General features: G+C 41.2%; 1 protein-coding gene across 2 annotated transcripts in view; it reads right to left on the reverse strand.

Annotated features, from left to right (window-relative positions):
• Positions 1-10,269: 10,269 nt before the first annotated feature.
• Positions 10,270-23,077, reverse strand: part of LRRC28 (leucine rich repeat containing 28) — a 52,756-nt gene continuing 39,948 nt past the window's right edge. Inside the window, exons 8-11 of one of the 2 annotated variants that reach the window (XM_034066123.1) lie at positions 22,945-22,977; positions 20,206-20,381; positions 17,444-17,603; positions 10,270-14,709 (exon numbers count right to left, since the gene is read on the reverse strand). In XM_034066123.1, coding sequence (XP_033922014.1) covers positions 14,637-14,709; positions 17,444-17,603; positions 20,206-20,381; positions 22,945-22,977 — 442 coding nt within the window. In that variant the 3' untranslated portion in view covers positions 10,270-14,636. The remainder of the gene's footprint in view (positions 14,710-17,443; positions 17,604-20,205; positions 20,382-22,944; positions 22,978-23,077) is intronic. The other variant, XM_005148776.3, reaches the window with a different exon arrangement.

Here is a 23,077-nt window from a genome sequence, read left to right on the forward strand (position 1 = left end):
ATGATGAGAGTAGGCTTGTAAAGACCACATCTGGGAGCTAACTCACAGCAACAGCAGTATCCCCAGCAATAGGGTTATAAATGCAGGTCTGAATGCTCAGGGAATTTTTATCCCAGCAGTCCTAATTGCCAATGGCAGTCGTCTTATTTCTAACAAACTTGAACCACTGAAGCCCAGCACTAAAATGCAAGTTTGTGATGACCTCACCTAGCGTGGTTTATTGGGAACACACAAGCAAGGACAGCCAGACTGATGAAGTGTCTGCAAGCCTGGCATCACGGAGTTGCCACTCCACACACAGCTACAGGAATAGGAGCAGTAGCAGCAGATGGAGCAGGATTGTTCAAATGGCAGAGCTGGTCCTTCCTTCTGAGACATACGGCTCTAGCAACAGATGAAAACAACCAGTGAGGAGGTTTGAGGAGAGCAGTCCCGGAACACATGTGAGAAACAAATGCAAGGCTGAGCAGTGGCTCTGTAGCTTGTGTTGTTCCTGGCATCGCAGTGAAGTTGGATAGATAGGTTCTGTTTCTAGCAGAACCAAGGATAAGAGAAACACCTGATGAGTATTTCAAACTACATTTTCAAGATAGCCAAAAGCCTGCTTCCTGCAGTCTATGGCACATTACAGGTCTCTTCCACAAAGTAAACCCCAAAAGGGGAAGATGCACCAAGTATGCACAGAGCTGCCAACCTAAATGTGCCCACACATGCAGCTGTAGTACAGAAAGATTGCAAGAGCAGAGCTTTTTGAGTTAGAAAGGCATGCAGGCAGGCAAGGAAAGAACTTTAAATTCGTGCTAAGTTCCCTTAGCATAAACTCTATATACACACACTAATTATCTATATACAGTAAAGGCACAAGGACTCTGTCTGGAGCACTTGCCTCAATTTATATCCCTCCCATAGGCTTTCTGTTAAGGTTTAGGAAACCTACTGCTTATGTCTTCCTTTGGGTTGAGTTGTTCCATTTCTGAAACAAAAAAGTTAATTCTTCACCTGTTTCCTGCTAGGATCCACTTCCAACAGCTTCTGGAACAATGGAGCAGTTGAGACCACTAATTTCTCTGTAAGCTAAATATTGCTACTACTGCCACTGGTGAGGGGCTGCCATTCTGCAGTTGCTCTTTGATATTGTATTGGATTCCTGTGAGTGGGCAAAAGAAGAGAAAAATCACATTGCAAATTCACAAGCTCAGGATTTTGTTGAATTCTGAAGCTGATCAGTGCAACTGGATGGATTGGAAAGCTTTGCTGTAGAGTTTGGTGATACGAGGCCAGAGTTTTCATTAGTCCCTCCTGCAGATGCTTTAACATAGCAGAAGAAGATTGTTTCCAGTACCTCTGCCCACCAGCTCTTCCCAATTCAGCCCATTGCTTGTGGGAGACCTGTGCAAGAAGCCAATCTCCTATTCTAATGCAACTCAAAGCCAACTCTTTCAGTGGATGAAATACAGTCAAAGCAAAACCCGTATCTGCTTTCCCAAGGTCCTTTCTCTCAAACAAATAAACAACCAAAAAAAGGGTTTGTTTTTATAGAGCTTGGGTTAAAAAGCCACTCTTGGAAATGTACTGAGTGGAGCAATCCTCCAGCACCACCCAAAACTAGGCAGCAAATGAAAGCTCGCCAAGGCTGTTAATTTGGGGACTGGGGGGGGAACGAAACCTATTGCTACCATCTGCACAAAGGAAACGGAGGCAAAGCAAAACCCTGCTGTGTGAGCAGAAAGAAAGGTTCAGCATAGCAGAGACAACACAAACCATATGAGACACTTGTTAAACCCCCTTCCTGCCTTTTTCTCCACCACTAAATGCTGCAGGACAATGATCAATCTATTCAATAGAAGCTTCAAACAAGACCCTCAGGACCGTCAGTAGTGCAGGTCTCTGTTTTCTTACAGATTCTGGCACATTAAGGCACTACTCCCTGGTAAATCTTTAAGACAACATGAATAGTTTGCACGATCTGAGCCCCACAGATGGTTTGGATCTAAGAGACCTTGTGCAGACTGCAGTGGTCATGAAACCCATCCTCACAGCTAGAATTGGGGATGCATCACATTTTTACTGCTGTTTGTTCTGCTCAGTTTGTGAACCAGAATAAACAAATGAGCTTTGTAAAAAAAGGGCAGTTTGGAAAGAGCTTGATCTACTGTGAGCCCTCTATTCAGCTAATTTTACCCCAAAGGCAACCATGGCTATAGTGTGTGCTGTTTCACAGGTGAAGAAAACAGCTCTCAGAGTAATCCTCGGGCTCTGGTGGGGGTTAATCTGCAATCAGCTCTATCTGTGGGGCTGGCCCCTACAGCTGCACCAACATCTCGGGCTGGAAAGCTGGCAAGAATACCTTGGTAGTGCACCAGGAGGCTCTGGGAATTTCATTACATTTTCCACTCACCCAGCGTGTCTCCGGAAGGCCATCTACGGAAGAGAACAGAACCAGCATGTTGCCGCCCAACCCTCTGGAGTTTCTGCTTTCACACCCACTGCCAGAGCACAAACACCCTCACCCTAGGCCAGATTCTGATCATCTTCATACCAGCAAGAAAACCCAAATCCAGTAACATCAGCTTCAGACTCCTGCTGCAGTATCTACTGACCAGGAATTTGGAGGGGGGATGCCTTTCCTCCCACCTCCAGCAGTGCTGAGCACTGATTCTCTCTTGCCTCAAACTGAAGTTGTAAGGAAAACATCCCTGTGCTGTCCATGGCATCCCCCCTCCCAGGCTGGGGTACATGTCTAGGCTTGTTGCAGCTTGTCTCTCAGCTGCCACTTGCAGTGGTGCTGTGGCAGTCCAGCACTTTCCACTTGAGCTTTGAAAGAAGCTTCAATTTGCAGAGCTGGCAGGGGCAAAGGGTAAAGAATTTATCAGCTCTGCAATTCATTTTAGAGAGGGCACAGATAAAATGCAGCTCAGCTGGATTCACTCATCTCCTCATCTGAGCAGATGTGAGGATATCCGGTGACCTTGTTGAAAACAGACTCACCTGGAGAGGTTCAGAAGTTTGTACCAAACCCAGAGCTCTTCCAAAGAGCACTTTTCACTTGGTGACTGCAAAATTCTCCTTGCAAGAAAAACACCCTGCAAATAAGAGACCACCAGCAGGGTCTCACACACAGAGAGACATCTCTGTGCTGAAAGGATAAGGATTTCTGTAGGTGCCCAAAACAGAAAGAAAAGGTGGAAGACCCAGGAGTCCAATCGAGACCATTCCCTCATTACAGGAGGATATATGTCACCTTTTTAGTATGTCCACAACAGCTTTGGGAGCTGGGGGACAACCAAGCAGACATCCCGCCCCTGGCATCAAAGCTCCACTTTGCACACTACTGTGGGGATCAGGGTTTGGTGTAATATTGTGCCTTACTTCAGACCTGTTGTCCAGAAGAGAAGTGACACCAAACCCCAGGGGCTGCCATTGCGTGAGCAGTCCCAGTGGTGTGCCCTGAGATGACAGATAGCTGTGGTGTAAGCAAACCTCTCAGCAGGACTGTCTAACTCCAACTTAAAATTGAGCTTCTGTTTCAAGTCAGATTTTCCCCTGATGTGCCTCATCCTGCCCAGAGACAAAAATAGAGGAAGTGAGAAAACAGACCTTTATTACCAACTGCAGTCCCCACTGCCCAGCAACCAGCTCTACGCTCCATGTTAGCCTTGCATAAAGAGAAAATAATAAAACCCAACAACCCGCATTACCCACAAAATACAGACAGCAGAAGCCTTTATGCAGCTCAGGCAGCAACCACCATGTGTCTGCAAGCTGAGCAGAGCAGAGCTGCAGCCCTTGTCCCAGACATTGTCTAACCTCTGCTCCTGCTCTCAATGTCCTTTAGTGGTGCTGATGAGAAGGCAAGCATGCTGCAGGCCGAATTGTGTCATTAGGTAAGCTGGGGTTTACCTAATCTCCTGCTTGTCCCGCTGAATAGGATGACCCCTTTTCAGGATTCCTCATTTCTTACCTATGCACAGTACATACATAACAGACATTTATAAGTGTATCTATGTTTGGGTTTTTTCCTGCTACAAAAGTAATGGATAGAGTAATGACTATAATGAAATAGTTACGAGGGTTAAATTGCCAGCCTGTGTGCAGTTGTGGTGGGGAACATGAGAAGGACTGCAGGCTGCAGTTGGCATTGCCTACCATAATTACCCATAACCAAATCATGGTTACACCCTGTTCCACACAACACTTTGGATTTCCAGATCCAAGCACATCTCAGACAGATACAGGGCCTGTTCCTATCCCTCCTGATGTCTATAGTGAGATTTCAGTGGTCCAAAGTCCACACAGATCTGCTTATGCAAACTTGGTATTTAACAAATGATTTGGATGAGCCAAGGTAAACAGGCAATGCAGACACCATGGAAAGCAAAGGAAGTTTTAACCGAAGGAGCACATTATGCCTTCACATTATTTTATGAGGAACAAATTAGCCCTGAGGTAAAAGTGTGAGATGAATCTCAAGTCACTATAAAAAAGCCAGGTCTCTATAGGGAGATATGTGTATACCTCCCCAGTCCACCAGATACCAATCTGTTCACCCAGCCATAGACTTCAATGAGGAAGGGTGAAAACATCTTTAACTGTCTCTCATTCCTTACCATCTCCTATCTGTCTGCCCTGCAACAGCCCAGAAGGCTGGTCCCACTCCCAGGGCAGCACTGCAGCCTCTGACCACACAGATCCTGGATGCTGCAAGGAAGCAAGTAAATAAACATCAAAGCAGCAAAGCCCCAGGGACAGAGCAGCACCCAGCACTCACTGTGACACTGGAGCCAATGAGTCTGGCCTCCAAGGAGCACGTTCAACCTCTGGCATATAACACTGCAACACTATCTCCACCATTTCCATGTGGGGCATCCTTTTCCGCCGCCTACGCTGCCGAGCATGGGCACCAGCTTAGCCCACCTGCTGTGAGCTGTTAGTTAGTCAAGTATACTCCTTTAACATGAAATATATATGCAGTTTCTGGGATGCTACGGGGCTGTCACAACCCTGCCTGCCTTGGTTAGGCAGGATTTGTGGGAAGAAAGCCTTCAGAAGCTGCTGCAATGACAGCTACAGTCTAGTCAAGCATGAACCCCCCCGGACCACTCCCAGACCCCGCGGTAACAATCCAGTTAGGAATCTGAAAGCCAGCGAGGCTCTTCCCCACAAACAGGCCAGCCCTTTGGCAGCCGAGGGCAGCAGGGCCAGGGCAGCACACAAACACAAGCTCTCATAACACCATAAAGAGCTTCTGTTTCCCGACACACTGCAAGGGAGGGAAGGCGGAGGCCGGGAGAAAAGCAGCAGTCTCAGGCCACGTGGCAGGTCAAACCACCGCCCAGTTTGTTGGCATCCTCTAAAGTTTAAATACGCTTTGAGCCAGCAGTGAATCATCCCTGGCAGGTAAGAATGATGGTAATTTATGACATGCCAAGTGCAAGCAGATCTTTTGGTGTCAGTCCAATGGTTTTAGTCTTATTAACACACGGCGACGGCTCAGGTTGCAGCTGTGCACATTAAAACTCTGGCAAGTGGCATTTTAAACAATGACAAACTTCAGAACAATCAGTCCACACATGGAGCCAGGCCAGGCAAAACTGAAGGGTGGCAGAATGAAGGTCAGGAGGGTAACCTGTTTGTCTGGGAGAGGAACAGGTGGCCACTTGGGTTGCTGCAGGGTCTTTAAACTGTCTGAAGGACACAGTCAAGGATCATTTTAACCCATTAAGCTGCTTAAACCTTCCCTTACACTGGTTTGAACTTCCAGAGAGCATTAAATCTTAAAGAGCTTAGTAATACATCTTCAGGAAAGCTCTCCCCTCTGCTAATGCATTCACAATGCACACATTGCACTATGGGAGCACACATCCCTCCTTTGACAGCAACACCCCTCTGGCAGCTGAACCAGATCCATGCAGCTAAAAAGCAGTTAGCTTTAAACTAAAGCATTGCACCAGAGCAGCAAGTCACAATGGGAAACACATCACCACCATCCTGCTCAACAGGCCTGAGGACACCAGGCTCCTCAGAGCGAGAGAAAGACAACTCAGAGAGGAAAACTTGCCTTTATCAGCTCCTCCTTCTCCAACCTCACAAGGGACACAGAGCTGACAGTTGCTGAGATCCCCTGGCAGCCCTGGGTTGTGCTGGGGAACTCAGACCACATCCAGCAAGGAGGGCTGTGTAAGAAGATTGACTTCTGAGTGCAGCTTCTCACCTCGATGGTACGCGAGCAGAGCAAAGTCAGTCCAAACCCTTTCTGCCAGTTGTGTTTTCATCAGAAGATGTGATGTTGGGAGACATAAAAGACATTTTCATGGCAGAAAACAAACATTCCGTGTTTCAAAGCTGTGTTTCTCTATTTGAAACATACCGAAATGAAGTTTTTGAAGTGTCAAAAGACAGATGTTTCCGAATAAAACGGCAGAATCAGATCTGACATGTAACAATGTTTTCCAGTGCAGTGCTTCCAAACCAACTGGTATCAGAATTTTTATATTTCCACTCCCAATTTTCTCCTTGCAAGCAGAATTTTTATTTTCCAACCAGGTACTTCCCAAAAGGATTTAAAACAATAAATCAGGTCTTGTTAAATGAGGACAAGGATTTAGCGACAGGAGATCAGATCCACAGAGTGCAAATTCATGAAGGAATAGTTATCTCTGATTTAAATACCAGGTGTGTGGATGTACTTATTCCCAAATGAAATTAGAGGACTTAAATTCTTTTGTAACAAGGCGCTTTTATTCTGGAATAGGAACATCCACATATGAAATTCATCAAGAATTGCTAAAGCCACGGCAAGGTCTCAGGCTACTGACTGTTAAATGAGAACAGTAAATTTCTTCTCCCTGTTGCAGCTTCTTGCTACATAAACTAGATCCTCCTGGATAAATGTTCCTCTAAGTTAAAGACTAGTCCCAGCACGTCTGGGAACACCTCATGGTAATACTTCAATGAGATGGACTGGAATCAATACTTTTCATCTTTGCAGCTTGGGGCCAGAGAGCAGTGAGTTGGGCAGGGGTGTCAGACCGTGTGCCACCAACACTGCAGGGAGGGAACTAGCTCTGCACTGACCTGGAAAGAAGTTTCTAGCTAGTAGGCATCAGTTCCTGCATCACTTGAGCTTCCTTGGGGGAGGAGGGAAAAAGGAAATAATTAAGTGGAGGTTTTCAATTCAAACCTTCTCCCCAAGTATCCTTACAGCAATCAGACATAAGCTTGGCTACCGTTTAGATTGAGCAACTGGAGAAAGTCAAGCCCCCATGTTTCATAAAAGAGGCTTCAGAGCCAGGATTAGATATTGCTAGATCTAAAATCCTGATATGCAGTACTGATTTAATATAAATGAATCCATTAATTTAAGTTAGATATCCTCTATTCATCTGCAGCCAGAACAGAATGCATCTCTGTGATCTAGATCATTATAGAGAAATGTGATTAGGTGCTTTTGCCTGATGAAGAACAAACCTGTGGTACTCACTGTGCAGGTAACACAGTGCCTTAACATCAGTGAAAATGGATCCACAGCAGGAGTCTGGGAACTGACTGGAGAATGGAGCTGTTATTTGTAACTATACAGGAAAAGAAGCAAAAGAGGTATTATACTGTGAGAGTAACCAGTGTATCAGTAGAAGTATAAAATCAATATTAATTCTACAAAGATGTAAGATATAAACTAACTCCCTATTGTAACAGTTACACATCTTTTATAGAAATAAAGATGCAGAACATAAGGTGTGAATACATAGAACCATTAAATCTTCTACTTTTAGACATGGGGTTCTGCACTGCCTGGACAACTCATAGTTTTCACCCTACATTAAACAGAAACACTTACCTAGAATTCAAATAGGAAACCTTGCCAGCCTTGCCTGGTCCAAGCTACGCTGCCTGAAGAAAGTTACAAGTTGTTTTTCTTGGTAATTCTTCTCTTTGTGTATCACCTACCCTGATTTGGCTTTTTACAAGATGAAATTAGAGAACCAACGGAGACAAGGCAAGAGCAAAGGCAGCCAAATTCAAGTCCACACTCAGACTGTTCCTTCAGTGCCAGTGAAGCAATCAGAGTTATCACAAACTGACCCAAGAATATTCAGCTTGACTCTCCTAATTGCTTTAACAATAAAAAAATCAATGGTTAGAACTCTAAAGTATAAAGGAAGCCTAGTAAGACTGATACAATAGCCACAAGTGCAGAATCACAGGAGCCAAAAGGTGGATCAACAAAAGCACAAGGGGGCATATCTGATACCACCATTAGCTTATACTTACCCATAGAAGGAACATTAGTTATCTTTTTAAACATATTTTTTCATTAGATCTAGACAATGTTATCAGCATCTTCAGACCACATCTCCATTTTACCATGCATTGTGTGCCCATGTTGTTTCCTATTAAACAAAATGTTCCAGTGAGCCTTACCTGCACCAAAATGGAACTTAAGAAGGCATTTCTTTGCTACTAGAACAGCTTGATTTGCAGTTGTAACAGTGCACTTCGAGAACATCCGTAGTACCAATCAATAAGCAAAGTCAGTGGTGTATTTTCCAATACAAGAAAGCTTTCTCAATTGATCTGAAGAAGAAAATTTAAACCTTGTGACTTCAAGAGGTTCACAGAAAACGGCAGCACAACACCTCCAAGGCCCTGGTCCCTGTACTGCAGGTGTAGTCATATATAGCAGCAGAACAGGCACCCATGACTGACAGCTTTCTTCACAGAAAGTCAATATTTACATTCCTCATGAACATACAAAAGAACATCGAGGTACCTGAGAAATTAGCCCCTGATTGCCACTTGGAAGGCATCATCAGAAAGTCAAATCACTTCAGCACCTCCAACAGAACTCCTTTTAGTCTTGAGACTCAAGATCTCTCACAGATGCGCCAAGGTCTTTTGCCTGGGAGCAGGGTATGTCTGAAGGGCATAATAGGAGCTGAAGAAATATGCTCTGAGGGGTTTATTGTTTAAAATGTCAGAAGATTAAGCATTTGGTCAACTCTTGCTTGCTTTCTTGCTGCAGTAGGAAAGAGAAATCTGATAGTCATAAATGGCCACTCCCAGGCTCCTGAGCCAGCTACAGGGAATAGCAGTAGGATTCTTCGGCACAGAATAGAGGGCTTAACTGTAATATTAAGTGATCACTGAAGTTGGGGGACAGAGATGCAGTGGCTCAATTCTACTCTCAAGTTCCCAAAATGTCACCACATAGAACAGCCCTAAATCTTGGCTTGGAAGTGACAAAACATCCAGTGCCTTTCCAAGCAAGATCTCAGCTCCTCTCATTTCCTGCATACAATAGCATTATTCAGCCACTGAAGTTTCCACTTAGCTTGCATTTATGCCAAGTACTTTTAATTGCAAAGGAAAAGGATGTTAAGCTCTCTCATTTCTTTCTTTCTATTCACAAGGGACACAGCAGCGGTTGGTAAAAGTTACAGGTTAAGGGTTGTTCTCCCCCCTCCATCTCACTGACTAAGGGACTTGTATCCTCCTCCTGCTGCCTCTCAAACAGAGGTTACCTACATTGCATGGGCAGAAAAACTTATCTTGTCATTTGTAAAATACGTAAAAAGGCAAGACATGGTAAACTTCCTAGCAAACAGCAGCAGGAAAGGCTGAGTGGTATCGGAACCCTTCGAGGCATCAATTATAACTGATGTTCAGAGTCACCTTGACCAACCTACGTCTCATTTAAGATCGGGTATGGTACACATACAATAATACAGACAGCATCCAACCGCAAGAACTCATCAGAACAGATACAGAATAGCAGCTTTGACTGAAGCAAAATGCTGCACAGCAAGGAGTGAAGTAACTGGAAAAACAGATGCTTAATTTCTACTTATTTTTGGCAACCCTGTTCCTATGATATTTGTTAGATGAGGGGGAAGAAAAGTTGCTGAATGCTGCTTAGTAAATTATACACGAACCACAGCCACATGGACTATCAGGGTGGCACTTCATACAGCCCTACTCAAGTTATTTTTCTTTTGATCAATCCATAGAAGGGTCTGAAGTAATGGTTCCATATGGGTTTTGTTCCTATTATGCAAGATCTGGTGAACTACATTATCCAAGACAAATGCATTAAGTGAATTGAAGTGGTGTTTTGGCCTTGGTAGGGTTTTAAGAAGAGCCTTCACCCCACTTCTTCAGCCTTGGGACGAGAGACTTATTAGCTAATTCCTATGCAAATGACCTGAAATGTAAATTACATCCTAACATAGTCCCAGGAGCAAGAATTTAGTTTACTGTAATGGACCGTAATTCTATCAAAAAATATAGTTTATTAACAAGCACATACAATAAATTGCATCACTAACTTTAAATAAAACATCTAGCAAGCTTACCTTCACGCTAAGTGACATTTGGTTAATACAGAGCAAAAAAGCAATACACATATGCTTTCAACAGACATAGAACAAACTCAGTTGCAATCCAAGTTCAAGTTTTAATCCAAAGAAGGGCACGTAAAAGCAAAAGCAATGAACACTTCACATGAACCTTGCCATTTCTTTCCACCAGACCTTTGGTCTCTTACAAAATAGGTCTGTAATACAAAAAGTAATAAAAACTCTGAATTCAATTTACTCAGCCTCTTCCATCACAAGTTACCTATAACATTTTGCGACACCATGAGTAGCATTAAGAGGGAGGTAAGAGGCAAAGGTAGTTACGTCTTGGACCCATGTGAGTTTAGCTGCAGACAGAGAGGCTGCCTAGCAGCAGGCATGGACCTCAGTGTCATTTTCCCAGTTTTTGCAAGAAATACAAAGATAGTAAAACATTCTTCTCTCTTATCAATTAAAACTTGATCCATCCTCCACTGACATCAAGGCAAAAGTCCTTCTGTTATCAGGGGTACACTGATGTGGCCACAGCGGCCTTCGAAAGGAAGTCATCCTCTCTAGTGAAAGGTTTGTCACTCTCCAGTCTTCAGCCTGGCTGTAATGTCAGTAAAACCTGACACGCTGCTACCACACGGGTGTTAGAACAGTCTCATCCTCCCTTCATGCCAGAAAAAGGGATTCAGCAGAATTCGATATATAAGAATTGAAGCCAACTTGGCAATAATCAGCTCTGCTCTGCTCAGTGTAAGATCTTAACCTCACCGCAACGAAGTAAATAGAAGGTTTGTAATGAACTTCAATGAAAGCCCAAGAGAAGCATCAGACCAAAACAGAAAAATACAGACTTCTTGATATTAGACCTTGTTCTTCACACAGGAAAGGACATTTGGATTTCTGATTCTTCAGGAGAGTAACAGGAAGATTCCCAAGCACAGTGCTCCAAGTCTAACAGTGTCCACAGTAAAACCACTCAAGCAGTACTTTTAAACAACAGTAACGATTACTCTGCTTCATGACAGAACAAAAAGTTATCCTCATAAGCAATAGGGTCCCCATTTTATTAATATAGTGCCTGTTATCACAACAGGAACAAAAATTATGCCTGTTCTCCATAATCACATTAGGAGTTAATCAGAAAACCTTCACAGCAGTTGTCAATGGGTTAAAGACTCATTTTCTCTCATTTCTATTCCTGCAACTTTCTAGCACCTAGAAAAAAAGCCCAGAAACTTCTCCTGCTTCCACACTAAGCAAAGAGTTAAGATCTGCTTTTATGACAAAAATACTCTGTAGAAAAGGTCATTTTTTTCAGCTGCTGAAACCAGGTATTTTTGCAGCACAAGGAAAAACTTAGCTCAATGTGATCTCACAAACAAGAGCAAGTAATAAAAAACTACCTAGAAATAAATGAATTAAAGTGAAGTCCAAGAATTGTGACGCCTTCTATTGAAAAACAAGTGATGCACACAGTTCAATCAGCAAGAAGCTCCCTCTCCCCTCTGCAGCTTGCATAGCTGGCTCTCATCTTAGCTGGTTACGAAATACTCTTGCAGCAGAACAACTTTAGAAGAATTTGGACAAGTGAGAATGGAGTTATATTAATCTAGAACAGTATCACCCAAAGATACAGATGAATACAAACCCTGTTTGTATAAAAAAAACCCCAACCCATCAGAGAATCATGAATTTAAGCTGCATTTCCAGTCTATATATTGGCTTTTCTCTTCCTTGTTTTATAAAAATAGGGTATGACATTTCAGCTTCAATTGTGCATTTAAGTCATTTACTCATTGGACACTCCAGTCCTGAAATATCATCTATTAAAGTGTTAAGACTCATCCTTCTTATAGAACATATCAATTTTCTTCTGAACTCCACTTGTAGACAATAATAAACTGAACTAAAAAAATAATTAGATTATGGGAAGAAGAAAGAAAATTAAGAATAAATAGTAATGATCAAGCTCCACTCTTACTATCTGAATGCTAATAAAACAAATGTAGTGCCTTTTCGGTGATCAAAAGATTTAAATCCAAAACAATGCTTACAGATTGAATTCAGAACTAAACTGTACTTTAAAGCCTCTCAGTCACCATAAGAAGAGGACAAATCAACTTCCAATAAAGCACATCCTTCAAGGACAGAGGAAGCCATGGTAAAAATAATACTGAAGATTCCTGACCTGAGTATGTTATCAAAATATAAGTATTTTTATCATTACCACAGTTCTCTTGTCATCCATTTAAAAACATGGATTCGCTCCTACACTTGCACATTTCTGATATGGGTATAATGGTACATGGGCCATTTACATCTTGGCTGGGTAGTACTGAAGGAAAAGACAAGAAGCTAAAGATTCATTTCACTGCTTCAGCGGTAAAGGCCGTGGGGTGGGAAGGGCTGTTGAGGATACCAACACTGAAACAAATTAGTGAAACGACAGTCAGAAATCCAATAGGATAAAGTCTGCTTGGCTGTGGCTCTTTCCCCTACTGCAAAGCAGATTTAATAAATGGGATTTATTTTAGAAAGTTTCACAATTCTTAAACAGTAGATGATACTTGCATTCCTGAAGGATTAAGTTCTACATTTCTTAACGCTAATTCAACTCTCTAAAACCAACCCAATAAAACCAGCAGAGTTTTTACAACTAACATGCACAACCTTAAAATTCCACCCTCAAAACTGCCTTTTTGGTACTCTTTTTAAGCTCTTAAGATACTCTATTTATTGAAGAGATGCCAGGAAGCCTGCAGCGGGAACAAATGCTTCTTTGGCAAAAGGAAAACATTTTAATGCCTCCTCCCTTCAAAGTATGCACACCTCACCACAACATATGCTAATATACTACCAAATAAGTCTCTTTATCTTGCCATTTTCATAACAGTTTCATTCATATCTATTTCAGCTTGCAACTACCTACTGCACACTGTGTTAAATCAACAAGTAGTTTATACCTAAGAAATAGAAAGTAAATAAAAAGAATGCGTTATATTAAAAAAAATAAATATTTCAGAACAAGTCAAGAGGGACTAATTTTGTATGAACTGTTTCAGTGTAAAATTAAACTTTTAAGCCATGCAGGCATTTGGGGCCTGTTTTCCATCCTTTGTGCTTTTATTTAAAATGAAAAAGACCTAACAAAAAAAGATGCCCACAAATATGATAGTGTGTGGAAATTCACACTAAATCTGCTTTTAATACATGAAAACAAAGTTACAGCCCTTTTGTGAGGCTATCTCTGTATGCATATATACCTACACATGGAGATACACGCACCCCTCCAGATCTCCAGGCTTCTCCAAGGCACACACTCCACTGACGCTCTTCTGTATATCAGCCAAATGCTGAATCTAGAAAAAGATGAAGACCAACTCTTTGCAGACCTACAGTCTACAACTTTAAAAGTATAATAAATATACATTAACTATCATATTCCTAGGTATTTTATCCAAGGGAAACTGCTAAAGTCATCTTCTTCCAAAGAAGCAAAAAGGGAAGTGTTTATTAAAATAAAAAACTCAAGCCATGAAGACAAAGAAAACAGACCCTCAAACATGGTGGAGCAAGACCACTTGGTGTAGGTATCAGTACCAGCCTTCCTTACTGAAACAGCATCTTTAGTCTCCAGATATATCCTTGTTAGTTCGATTAAACCAGTTTGGCTTCTAATGTTAACAAAAAGATCTACTTTTAATATGTGGATTTAAATACCACAAATAATTGTCAAAGATTGGGTATACAACTGGGGTAACTCTGCTGGGGAGAATATTAAGATCAGAAGGAGAAAATAAAGCTAAATTCTATGGGAAAGCTGCTGGGCTTCATCAAAGGCTTCTACAGCCTTAGATCCATACACCTGAAACCACCTGTAGGGGTAATGAGGATGGGGGAGAGTGAGAACTTGTTTGTCATAACTGAACCTATTTTTTGCCCCTTGTTAGAGGATTGAAAATGGCTCAAATGATGCAAGAGGTCACCCTGAAGACAGCCGCATCTGAAAAATACTGGAAATCCTGAAGTCAGAGCTTGTGAATTTATTTGCTGGGTATGTTGCCCTGGAGGAGAGAGAAGTTAATGCTTTCCAAAGGTTGGTATTTACACTTCCGAAAAGTTGCTGCAGTTCTTCCAAATTTGATAGGGCAGGATCTAAGTGCCTCTTAGTGTTCCCAACCGGGCACTTCTGCTGCTTTGGCACACGCACTCAGTCTTCCAGTACCGATGGGATATGATGTTTAATGCAGCTTTAAACTGGCAGCACTCCTGAGTAGTTTTAAATGTTTATCAACTCAGTAGGTCAAAAGTCTGCAGACACTGGGTGGAGCAGCAGTATGCCACAAAACTAACAGTTGTCCTCCTAGGGAAAAAAAAGAGAGAAGGAGGGGGAGAACAGTTGTCAGTAAAGATTAAAGCTCCTGGCCCCATTCCACAGCAGACAATATGCTGGTTTGTAAAATACAGGATTAGCTGATCTCCACACTTCAGAAAAAGAAGGTTCATTTGCTCTACGAGTGCCTGATACAAAAGCAGGGAAGCACTGCAGGGGTTCTCAAAAACCTCCCTGGTTTCTAATGTATTCAGTTTAAAGCAGCAGCATGTGGTTTTTCTTTCTGTGGAGGGTGCGGCTGAGTGCTATAGCCAGTAAGTTGAACAGCTAAAAGGGAAATAGCTGGGTCATTCTTTGCTGCAGTTTGCTCGTGTTTCTTAAATTACTGCTTGTAGGCATGAACAACTTAAGTCCAGTGTCCTCCTTTGGTTCAGCCAAGCGAACAAACTGGACCCACATTTACAGAAAGGACAACTGACAGGCAGAGCTGTCACACTGTGCCAGTACTACAGCAGGGGTGGCAACATGAAAGCCAGATCCTACCCTCACTGTGACCCTCCTCCTGACCCGATCCTGGCAGGGACCTAGATATCTGCTTTAAAAATGTTAAGATCTGGTTTTCACTAACCCAGAAATCACACTTTACCCAGTGCTCTTGTCATCTGTGCTTTTTCAGATACATAAATCCAGTTCAACACTTAACTATCCTTTCCTATAAGAGGATATAGAATGTGATACAGAAATCCAGACAGAAGTTACTGGCATGGACGTGGCATGAGCTAATCAGTGCTGTTCAAACATTCAGGATCCCTACCCTGTGTGTTTTCATGGTCACTGTAAGCTCTTTAGAACAGAAACAGTCCTTCATGTCTTTCTAAACCAGCTATCACACCTCTACAATTCCACATAATCTTACCATGTCAAGCACACGAGCTACAGAGATAAAGGAACAGGCTACTCTGTTTAGATCTCATTTTCTGTGGATTTGCATCAAATGTCAGCTACTTAAGACTGTATTTGTTAAGGCATTTTGCAGAACACAGTATGTTCCTGTCTAAGGGAAGGAATGATAACCCATTTTTTAAAGCAGCTAAAAACATGCAGAAATATGTGGTTTCAATTAATATATTTTAGAATGTTAATAAAATGTTCTTCCAACACAGCCTGAAGGTGTATTTTTTGAGTCCTAACTTCAACAATTCCTAAAGGTGTCTACTGATAGTCTGTCATCTTGGAATGGTAAGTTCTACAATGAACAATGCTCAGCAATTAATTAGAAAGTAGTTCTCTAGTCCAAACTCTCCTATTGTTGGATTATTTCAGCTACTATAAGGATTTAGTGACCAGCAAGCAGTTCTCCATTACTTCCTTAGAAAATCATACTGTTCAGTGCTCAAAAGGAATTCTTCATAGCATGATTGTAGCATCTTATGCCACTCTGAATATTAAGACTGTAATGTAGAAGCAGTTTATTTTACTCAAATTGAAACGCATTGAGTTTCAACATACGACTGAAGTGTAACAGAATGGCAAGCTGAAGTGTACAATCTCAACAATTAGATCTAAGAAGGATGACTTTTCCAAATTAGCATTTAAGCAGCCTTGTGGCTGCTGTCCATATCTAAGTTGTTTTCATTTCATGAAGTTGAATTGCTTACAAATCAGATACCTCTTATGCCACAAACTCGCAGCAAAATAACCTGTGACACAGCTGTGTAAAACAGGTACCATCAACCTGAATCACCAATTAGACTCTTCTTTCTTCTTAAAGATCTTCCTGCTGAAAAGCAGTTTCTTGTTTTTATGGAGCATAACTATAAAGTTAATTGATTTCAAAAGGACAAGAACTAAGTGGCATTCTTGTGAATTATATATACCAAGTAATTCCTTTTTAGAGCACCTTTCTTTTCTGCTCCTGACTTTTATGGCATATGTTTTGGAACTAATGGCTTGACTTGAATTCTCTAAAAAGAACTTAAAAATCACATTTGCGTGTTTAACTCCAAGTGACTTTAAGACAACCTTTATCATCAGTGCTCACCTTAAAGCTATATTAAATCTTTACATGAGGGCAATATTTCCTGAACTGTATCCCCCTTTTGAGTCCCGTCTATGTCTGCACTGTCCAGCAGCTCAAGAAGCCTGTGCAGGCTTGTCTACTTGACTTATGAATCCCGCACACACATTCACAACTGCTACAACCACAAAAACTGAAATATATTTCAAAAGATGTATTGCTACTAAGTGTATTTTACAATGCACAATGCTTCCACAATGTTATCTCAATTACTGTGGAAAGAAAAACAAGACTATTGTACAGCATAACATTTTAATTTATGCTCTGCCTTTAGAGCTATTTTCCATCTTTAATCCTGCAGCACTTTTATTCAGTGGTGACGTTCTCCTGAAGTCAGGGCTGAGACCATCAGGGGAAGTACTGGTGTTCAGTAGTATTTCCTTCCCAAGGAACAGAAGTGCCATGTGTATACTGCACTACCACAGGCAAGTCAATCCCATCATACCAAAACCCTTCACTAGCTTAAAGCAATCTGAAACAGGCACATGTGGCAGCCCTTGTTAAACAGTCCAACAACTATTCTGGTTGGCTTGTAAAAGAAAGATTTTATGTTTACAGCCATTGGACTGGGGCTTTAGATCTGAAATGCTGCTAAGTTAAAAAGAAGAAACCCTTAAGAACACACTTTTTTCCTTAAGGTGCTCTTCTTCCTAAATGAAACCCCAGTGTAATTTCCTGTATAATTACCCTTGATGCAATCCTGCCATTGGAGTTTCCCTCAAGGGAAAGAGCTTTGGGTAGACAATGGTAAACATAGGCTGGCTGCAGCGGTGGCAGTGTCCCAAGGGACAGTGCAGCAATTCCAGGAGGCTTTTAGGTAGTGAGATTGGAGTCAGAAAGTTCAAATCTAAAGAAGAAAAGAGACAAAAAAGGCTTGTAACAAAAACAATGATAAAGTCAAACACATTAAGCATGATCCATGAGCAATTCAGAAAATCAGCTGTATCCCATACTTAAGGCTTTGTCAAAAGAATAGCAAGGTAATACAAATTACTACAATTAGGGTGAAACACATGGTGCTTTCAATGTTTAAGTTCAAGAAGTGAAAGTTAATTGTGTATGTTTAGCATACGTGGGCATAAGATTAACTGGTGAAAATACTCAAGCAAATAATAAACCCCAGTAATAGTTCATAAAGCATTTTTAGACACAAAGATCATCTAAAGAAGTATTTAGTAATGAATAACAATACAAGGGTTCTGAAAAGGATATCAGTACTATTTTACTAAAATATTTCAGCAACCAATCCAGGAGGATATCTGAGCTCACTAAAAATCCCAAATTCCCCATCTGCAAAAAGAGACCTGAAATATTTAGAATGACTTGAAATACAATCCAGGCCAGCAGAATTCTCACAGGTCCAACCAAGGAGGCCACTCGAAAAGATCAATACATTCATCATCTCTTAAGTGTGCCCCCACTGTTCACAAGATGCCATCCTTTTCACCAAAAGGGACGCCAGGGTCATTTCAGGGGGAAAAAGCAATTATTTTCTCAGGCCTGGCCCAAGCCACATAGTGTTTTATAAATTAAATCCAATATGCTAATCTCCATCTAGAAACAGCGACAGCCAAGGCAGGTGAATGAGTTCAGGTGCTGAGTAATCAAGACAAGATCCAGTACCTGATAAATCATTTTTGTGATATCACATTAGTTTCAGCTTTCAAACACTGCAAGGTTTAACCCCATACACAATGTACCACAAGAGCCTTGACTGAGATGACAAGCATGACTAATAGTACATTTGCATCAGAAAGAAAAGGTCACATTCTGCAGTCAGATAAAGATCGAGGCAAAGTAGTCCGGTCACTGCTGTCATACTTACCTGGCAGCCACTAAGTATTTAACAGCAACCTTGAAACTGCAAATTTAGGCAGTGATAGATCAAATCTGCTGCTTTCATCATGTGCCACCTGCTTCCCCAACACACACTTATCTTACACCTCGCTGGACTGTGCATTACTCTTGCCCCACTGAAATTGGGTGTCACCAGTGGTAATGCACATAGTCTTTAATAAGGTAATTCAGAATAAGATATGTATGGGTGTATATGTATATATAAACATACTAAAAGACTACAAACTAGAAGTAGGCAAGATAGTCAAACACATATTTCAGCATCTTTTTCAGGTTGTGCACCTTGGCTGCAACTATATATAATCCTCAAAGCCATCTACAAACCATTTCTTAAACAGACTTTGCAATGCTATCTTGCTATTCTCAAACCAAACTTCACCAGCATCTTCAGGAACCACTTTCACAGAATCATATTCTAGGAATTACTGTGCAAGTCACAACTGGGTGAGAAAAGCAGTTACTGATGATTTAAAAGATCTTGTAGCTGATGTTCTCAAACTCCTTTTCAAAGGCTGGAATTTTGCAAATCAGAATGAAACAGCATTCATCACTGTGTAATTTTGGTGCAGCTGATACTCTGATCCTAAACAACTGAAAATCTCCCAAACCTCCCCTCTCCCAACTAGATGCAGAAATGTCCAAAACAGACAACTGCAAACTGGTCAGGTAATGCTCTTAATGTCAACAAATACATTCTCCACAAAGCAGTACAGCTTCCTATGAACACAGGCTTTTGGGGTTATCCCATCCCTCAACATGAGGCTTCTTTCGTACATCATTTTTGCTGCAGACCTCCTTGTGCACTTTTCCTGGCAAAGCAGTAGTTTGGCAGTTACGATTTACTCCAGTGGCCATGGGACAAGTGACCCCTTATCATAAACTCTCTAATCTTTCCACTGTAACTCTCTACCCTTCTGCTTTCTCCTTTCACCTCTAAAGCTGACAAATTCCCAAGATGTTGCAAACAGGGAGGAGTCACAATATATCTGAATCTGTCAAAATGTGAATCTGCAGGTTATCATCAGACACTGCTAACTCATGTGATTGCTTGATGCACAGCCAGATTGCTTGATGCACAACCAGATAAGCCAAAGGCCACTGTACAGCAAAGAGCCTGAACTGGGGCAGAACTAAAACAGCTCATCTGTCACGCTGTATGTACTGAAATGGCCAAGGGCTGCTAGCATTTCTTCTGCCTTATGTATAACAACTCTGCCAGTTTAGGAGTGTGCTGCCTGGCAAGAAGTTGCATTGTTGGCTGATCCATCTAATCTTGCCTCAGGAACTGTATTTCTCATCTCTTATTTCCATTAAAGAATTCCTCCTGCAAAAAGCATCCTTCTTTGTACAGTCCTCAATAAAGAAACCATTTGTAAGCACCACTAAACCTCAGCAATAGTCTTTGGATCTTTGTTTTTTGACATTGGACATTTTTGTGCTAATACAGCATTTCAATCATAATTTGATTAAATAAATCTTTTAAAATATTCATCCTTGCTAAAGTCTTTGAGGAGCTATTTGAAATGTTCCTATCACTGCCAGAAACACACTTCCACCCCTTCTGTAATCTGAAGAATGCAGAGATTTCATACCTTTTAAAAACCTGTAGTAGATGTCATAGAGGGTCCTCATGGCCAGTTCTTGCAAAGGCAGCACATGATCTGTTTCTGTCCCTATAGATTTCACCTCTGCTGGCAGGAACACAGTTAACTGGCCTGATGAAAAAGAGAGCAGTTTCACCTCTGAAACTTGAATTGGAGAACCACAACTAGAAGGACACAAGACATTTAGAAAGTGGTTAGAAAAAAATAATACAAGTAACTTTATGGGGAAACCCAGATGACCAACCCAAAGTGTGCCTGACACTGTTCGTCAGTGCAGACCCCTTCACGGATACCTTGCACGGTTCAATACATGTTGGGGTTGGACCTTTAAAGACTCCTTCCAACCCAAACTATTCTAGAGATTCCCATCTTTTCTAACATGCTAGTCATGGGAGGCCTTTACTTATCAAATAACATTCAAAAGGTAGAGAACTGAGAACACAGACCCAAGAAAGTGAACTATGTGCATTACATGTCCCTTACTTTGCCAACATGCTCATCACTTTCAGCCTCTGAAGGCCATTACTGAATATTTTACTTACTAGTTTCATGCCTAACAGTTGGTTTCCTGTGTCTTAGATCAACCAGTTGAGAATGGGAATGGATTTCTCAACTATAATACATGAGGCAAATTACAATAACCAAAAAATATCATTTAAGTGCCATGGGTGATTCTGTAGCATACATTTCCCCATCCACAGAGTTCCCTTGGAGGGTGCAGGGTGTGAAAGAGAAGTAAAAAAGAACAGCCTAAGCTGTAGTGGGAAGATACCCTAGGGAGTCTACAGCCTTGTCCTTCCCAAATCGTATCAGGAAAAAGAAGGTTATTTTGGATCCAAGGAGAGAAACTTAGCTTGTAGTAAAAATAACAACTCTTTACATGATCCCTATTGCAAGCCATCATGCCAAGGAGACACACATAGGAAAATTCTACTAAGAGGTTGGGGAAGTCAAGAGGGGAATCGGAATTGTTTATGACAACTTCAATTTGAAGCCAAGAGCAACTTGTTAGGGCCAGTCCTAACAAACGGAACAGAAACACAAATTTGTCAGCCTTCCCAGATATTGGACCTAAAACTGAGGTAACTACACTTGACCTTATCAGATGTGAAAGAAATATCATAGTACTTCCTCCATAACAAAGAAGCTCAATTCTTCTGATTAAAGGAATAACAGCCCAGAGAAACAAGCCAAAAAGAGCAGCATCAAACAGCAAGTCAGGAAGGTTCTTGTTAAATATTTAATGCTTTCCCACAAACTGTTTATGGGGTTAAAATATATTTGGGAATTCAGAGGTGCAGTATTCCAACAATCCATTCCCCAGGAATCCATACCAATGAGTTAGGTATCCCAACACAAAAATCTATCATATTGTATATTCAAGCTAATTAACCCCTTACCAACCTATCTAGGAGATGCACCCATACACTCACTACAGTTTCTGCAGCTCAGAGCTGGGCTATTTGTTCTACTTTATGTGAAGGGTCATAAAGAGAGCAAAACAAACCCTAAACAAAAGAGACCATCAAAAGGAATACTCTCAGAGATATACACCCTTAAATCAGGGTGGATTAGGGAATAAATCTCAACCCATGAGTAACCCTTGGTGCAAAAAGAAAGAATACAAAGAAAAAACCCACACAAAATCCATGGAGATTAAGAAGTGGAACATAGGATGGTCTAAGTAGCTGGGGAAAAAAGATGCTGCAGAAGCAGCTTGGTGAATAAATAACTGAGGGCAGAAAAAAAAGGCTGTGACCACCCATTGGCTGCCTCCAACAAGACTGACAGGTACCTTAGCTGGAGACTATGAAATCCAATCTGCAGCAAATAAGATCAAAATTTATTTTGAGTGCTGAGATCATCACCTCTTATATAAAAGACTTTTTCAGTCAGTCTGACTGCAGGATTCCCAGACAGAGATTCATTACTTGCACAATGCAATTTTATATTCTATTTTCAGAAATGTAGCTTTATGTTACTAACAGCAGCGTGTCGGATTTGATTCTCCAGTGGATGACCAGAAGGAACATGAAAGCCTGTGTCTTCAGCTCTCTCCTGACCCATGAAAACCTTGAATTGCTTACTAATGCTTTCTTGGAAAGAACACAGGAATTCCTCACATGACCATTATTACATAATTTTAACATCACTCAGCACATTATCAAATAAAACCTTTGGTTTCTTAATAACGTATAAGTGCTCTTCCTGTGCTGGAAATTTTCCTTAAAAATAATCCATGACTTTTCAGGATGGTTTCACAAAGGCAAATATCTGTTTGAGGCACAAATACTGGTTTACTTATCAAAAAGAATATCTTTTAATTCTTTAAAATTAAGGGAAAAAAACATCATGTTATTTCTTCCACAGAAGCATTACAAGAATTAATTTCATTGCAACACTTCCAACTTGGTCTTTTCTATACTAGATGTAAATACTCTCCATCAGGGATACTAGCAGCTACAGTCTGACCAGGACTGTACATGTAATCACAGCAAAAAGAACTGGTAATATCCTCACAAAAGGTCAGTGCAAAGATAAAATAATTTGCCTGAGTATAAAATAAGGATTTACAACATTAAAAAAACAAAGGCATTCTTATTTACAACCACCTGATATACAAAGGACAGTTGGATCAAACTTGTTGGTCCAACTCTCATTGTCACTAGTGCTGTTGGTCACAATCTATGTAGTTCTATTATCTTTAGATTAACTTTGATTTATTACCTTAAATGTCTGTCTTTCGGTTTATAATCAGTTCTGAAAAAACAGAGGATAGGAATTATTTTTCCTGAAAAACAGAATTATTGGTAGCTCGAGGCTGCAGACAGTGCAGCAGAATTATAATCCAACTGCAAGT

Source organism: Melopsittacus undulatus, chromosome 9, assembly GCF_012275295.1.
Source record: "Melopsittacus undulatus isolate bMelUnd1 chromosome 9, bMelUnd1.mat.Z, whole genome shotgun sequence".
Taxonomy (NCBI): Eukaryota; Metazoa; Chordata; class Aves; order Psittaciformes; family Psittaculidae; genus Melopsittacus; species Melopsittacus undulatus.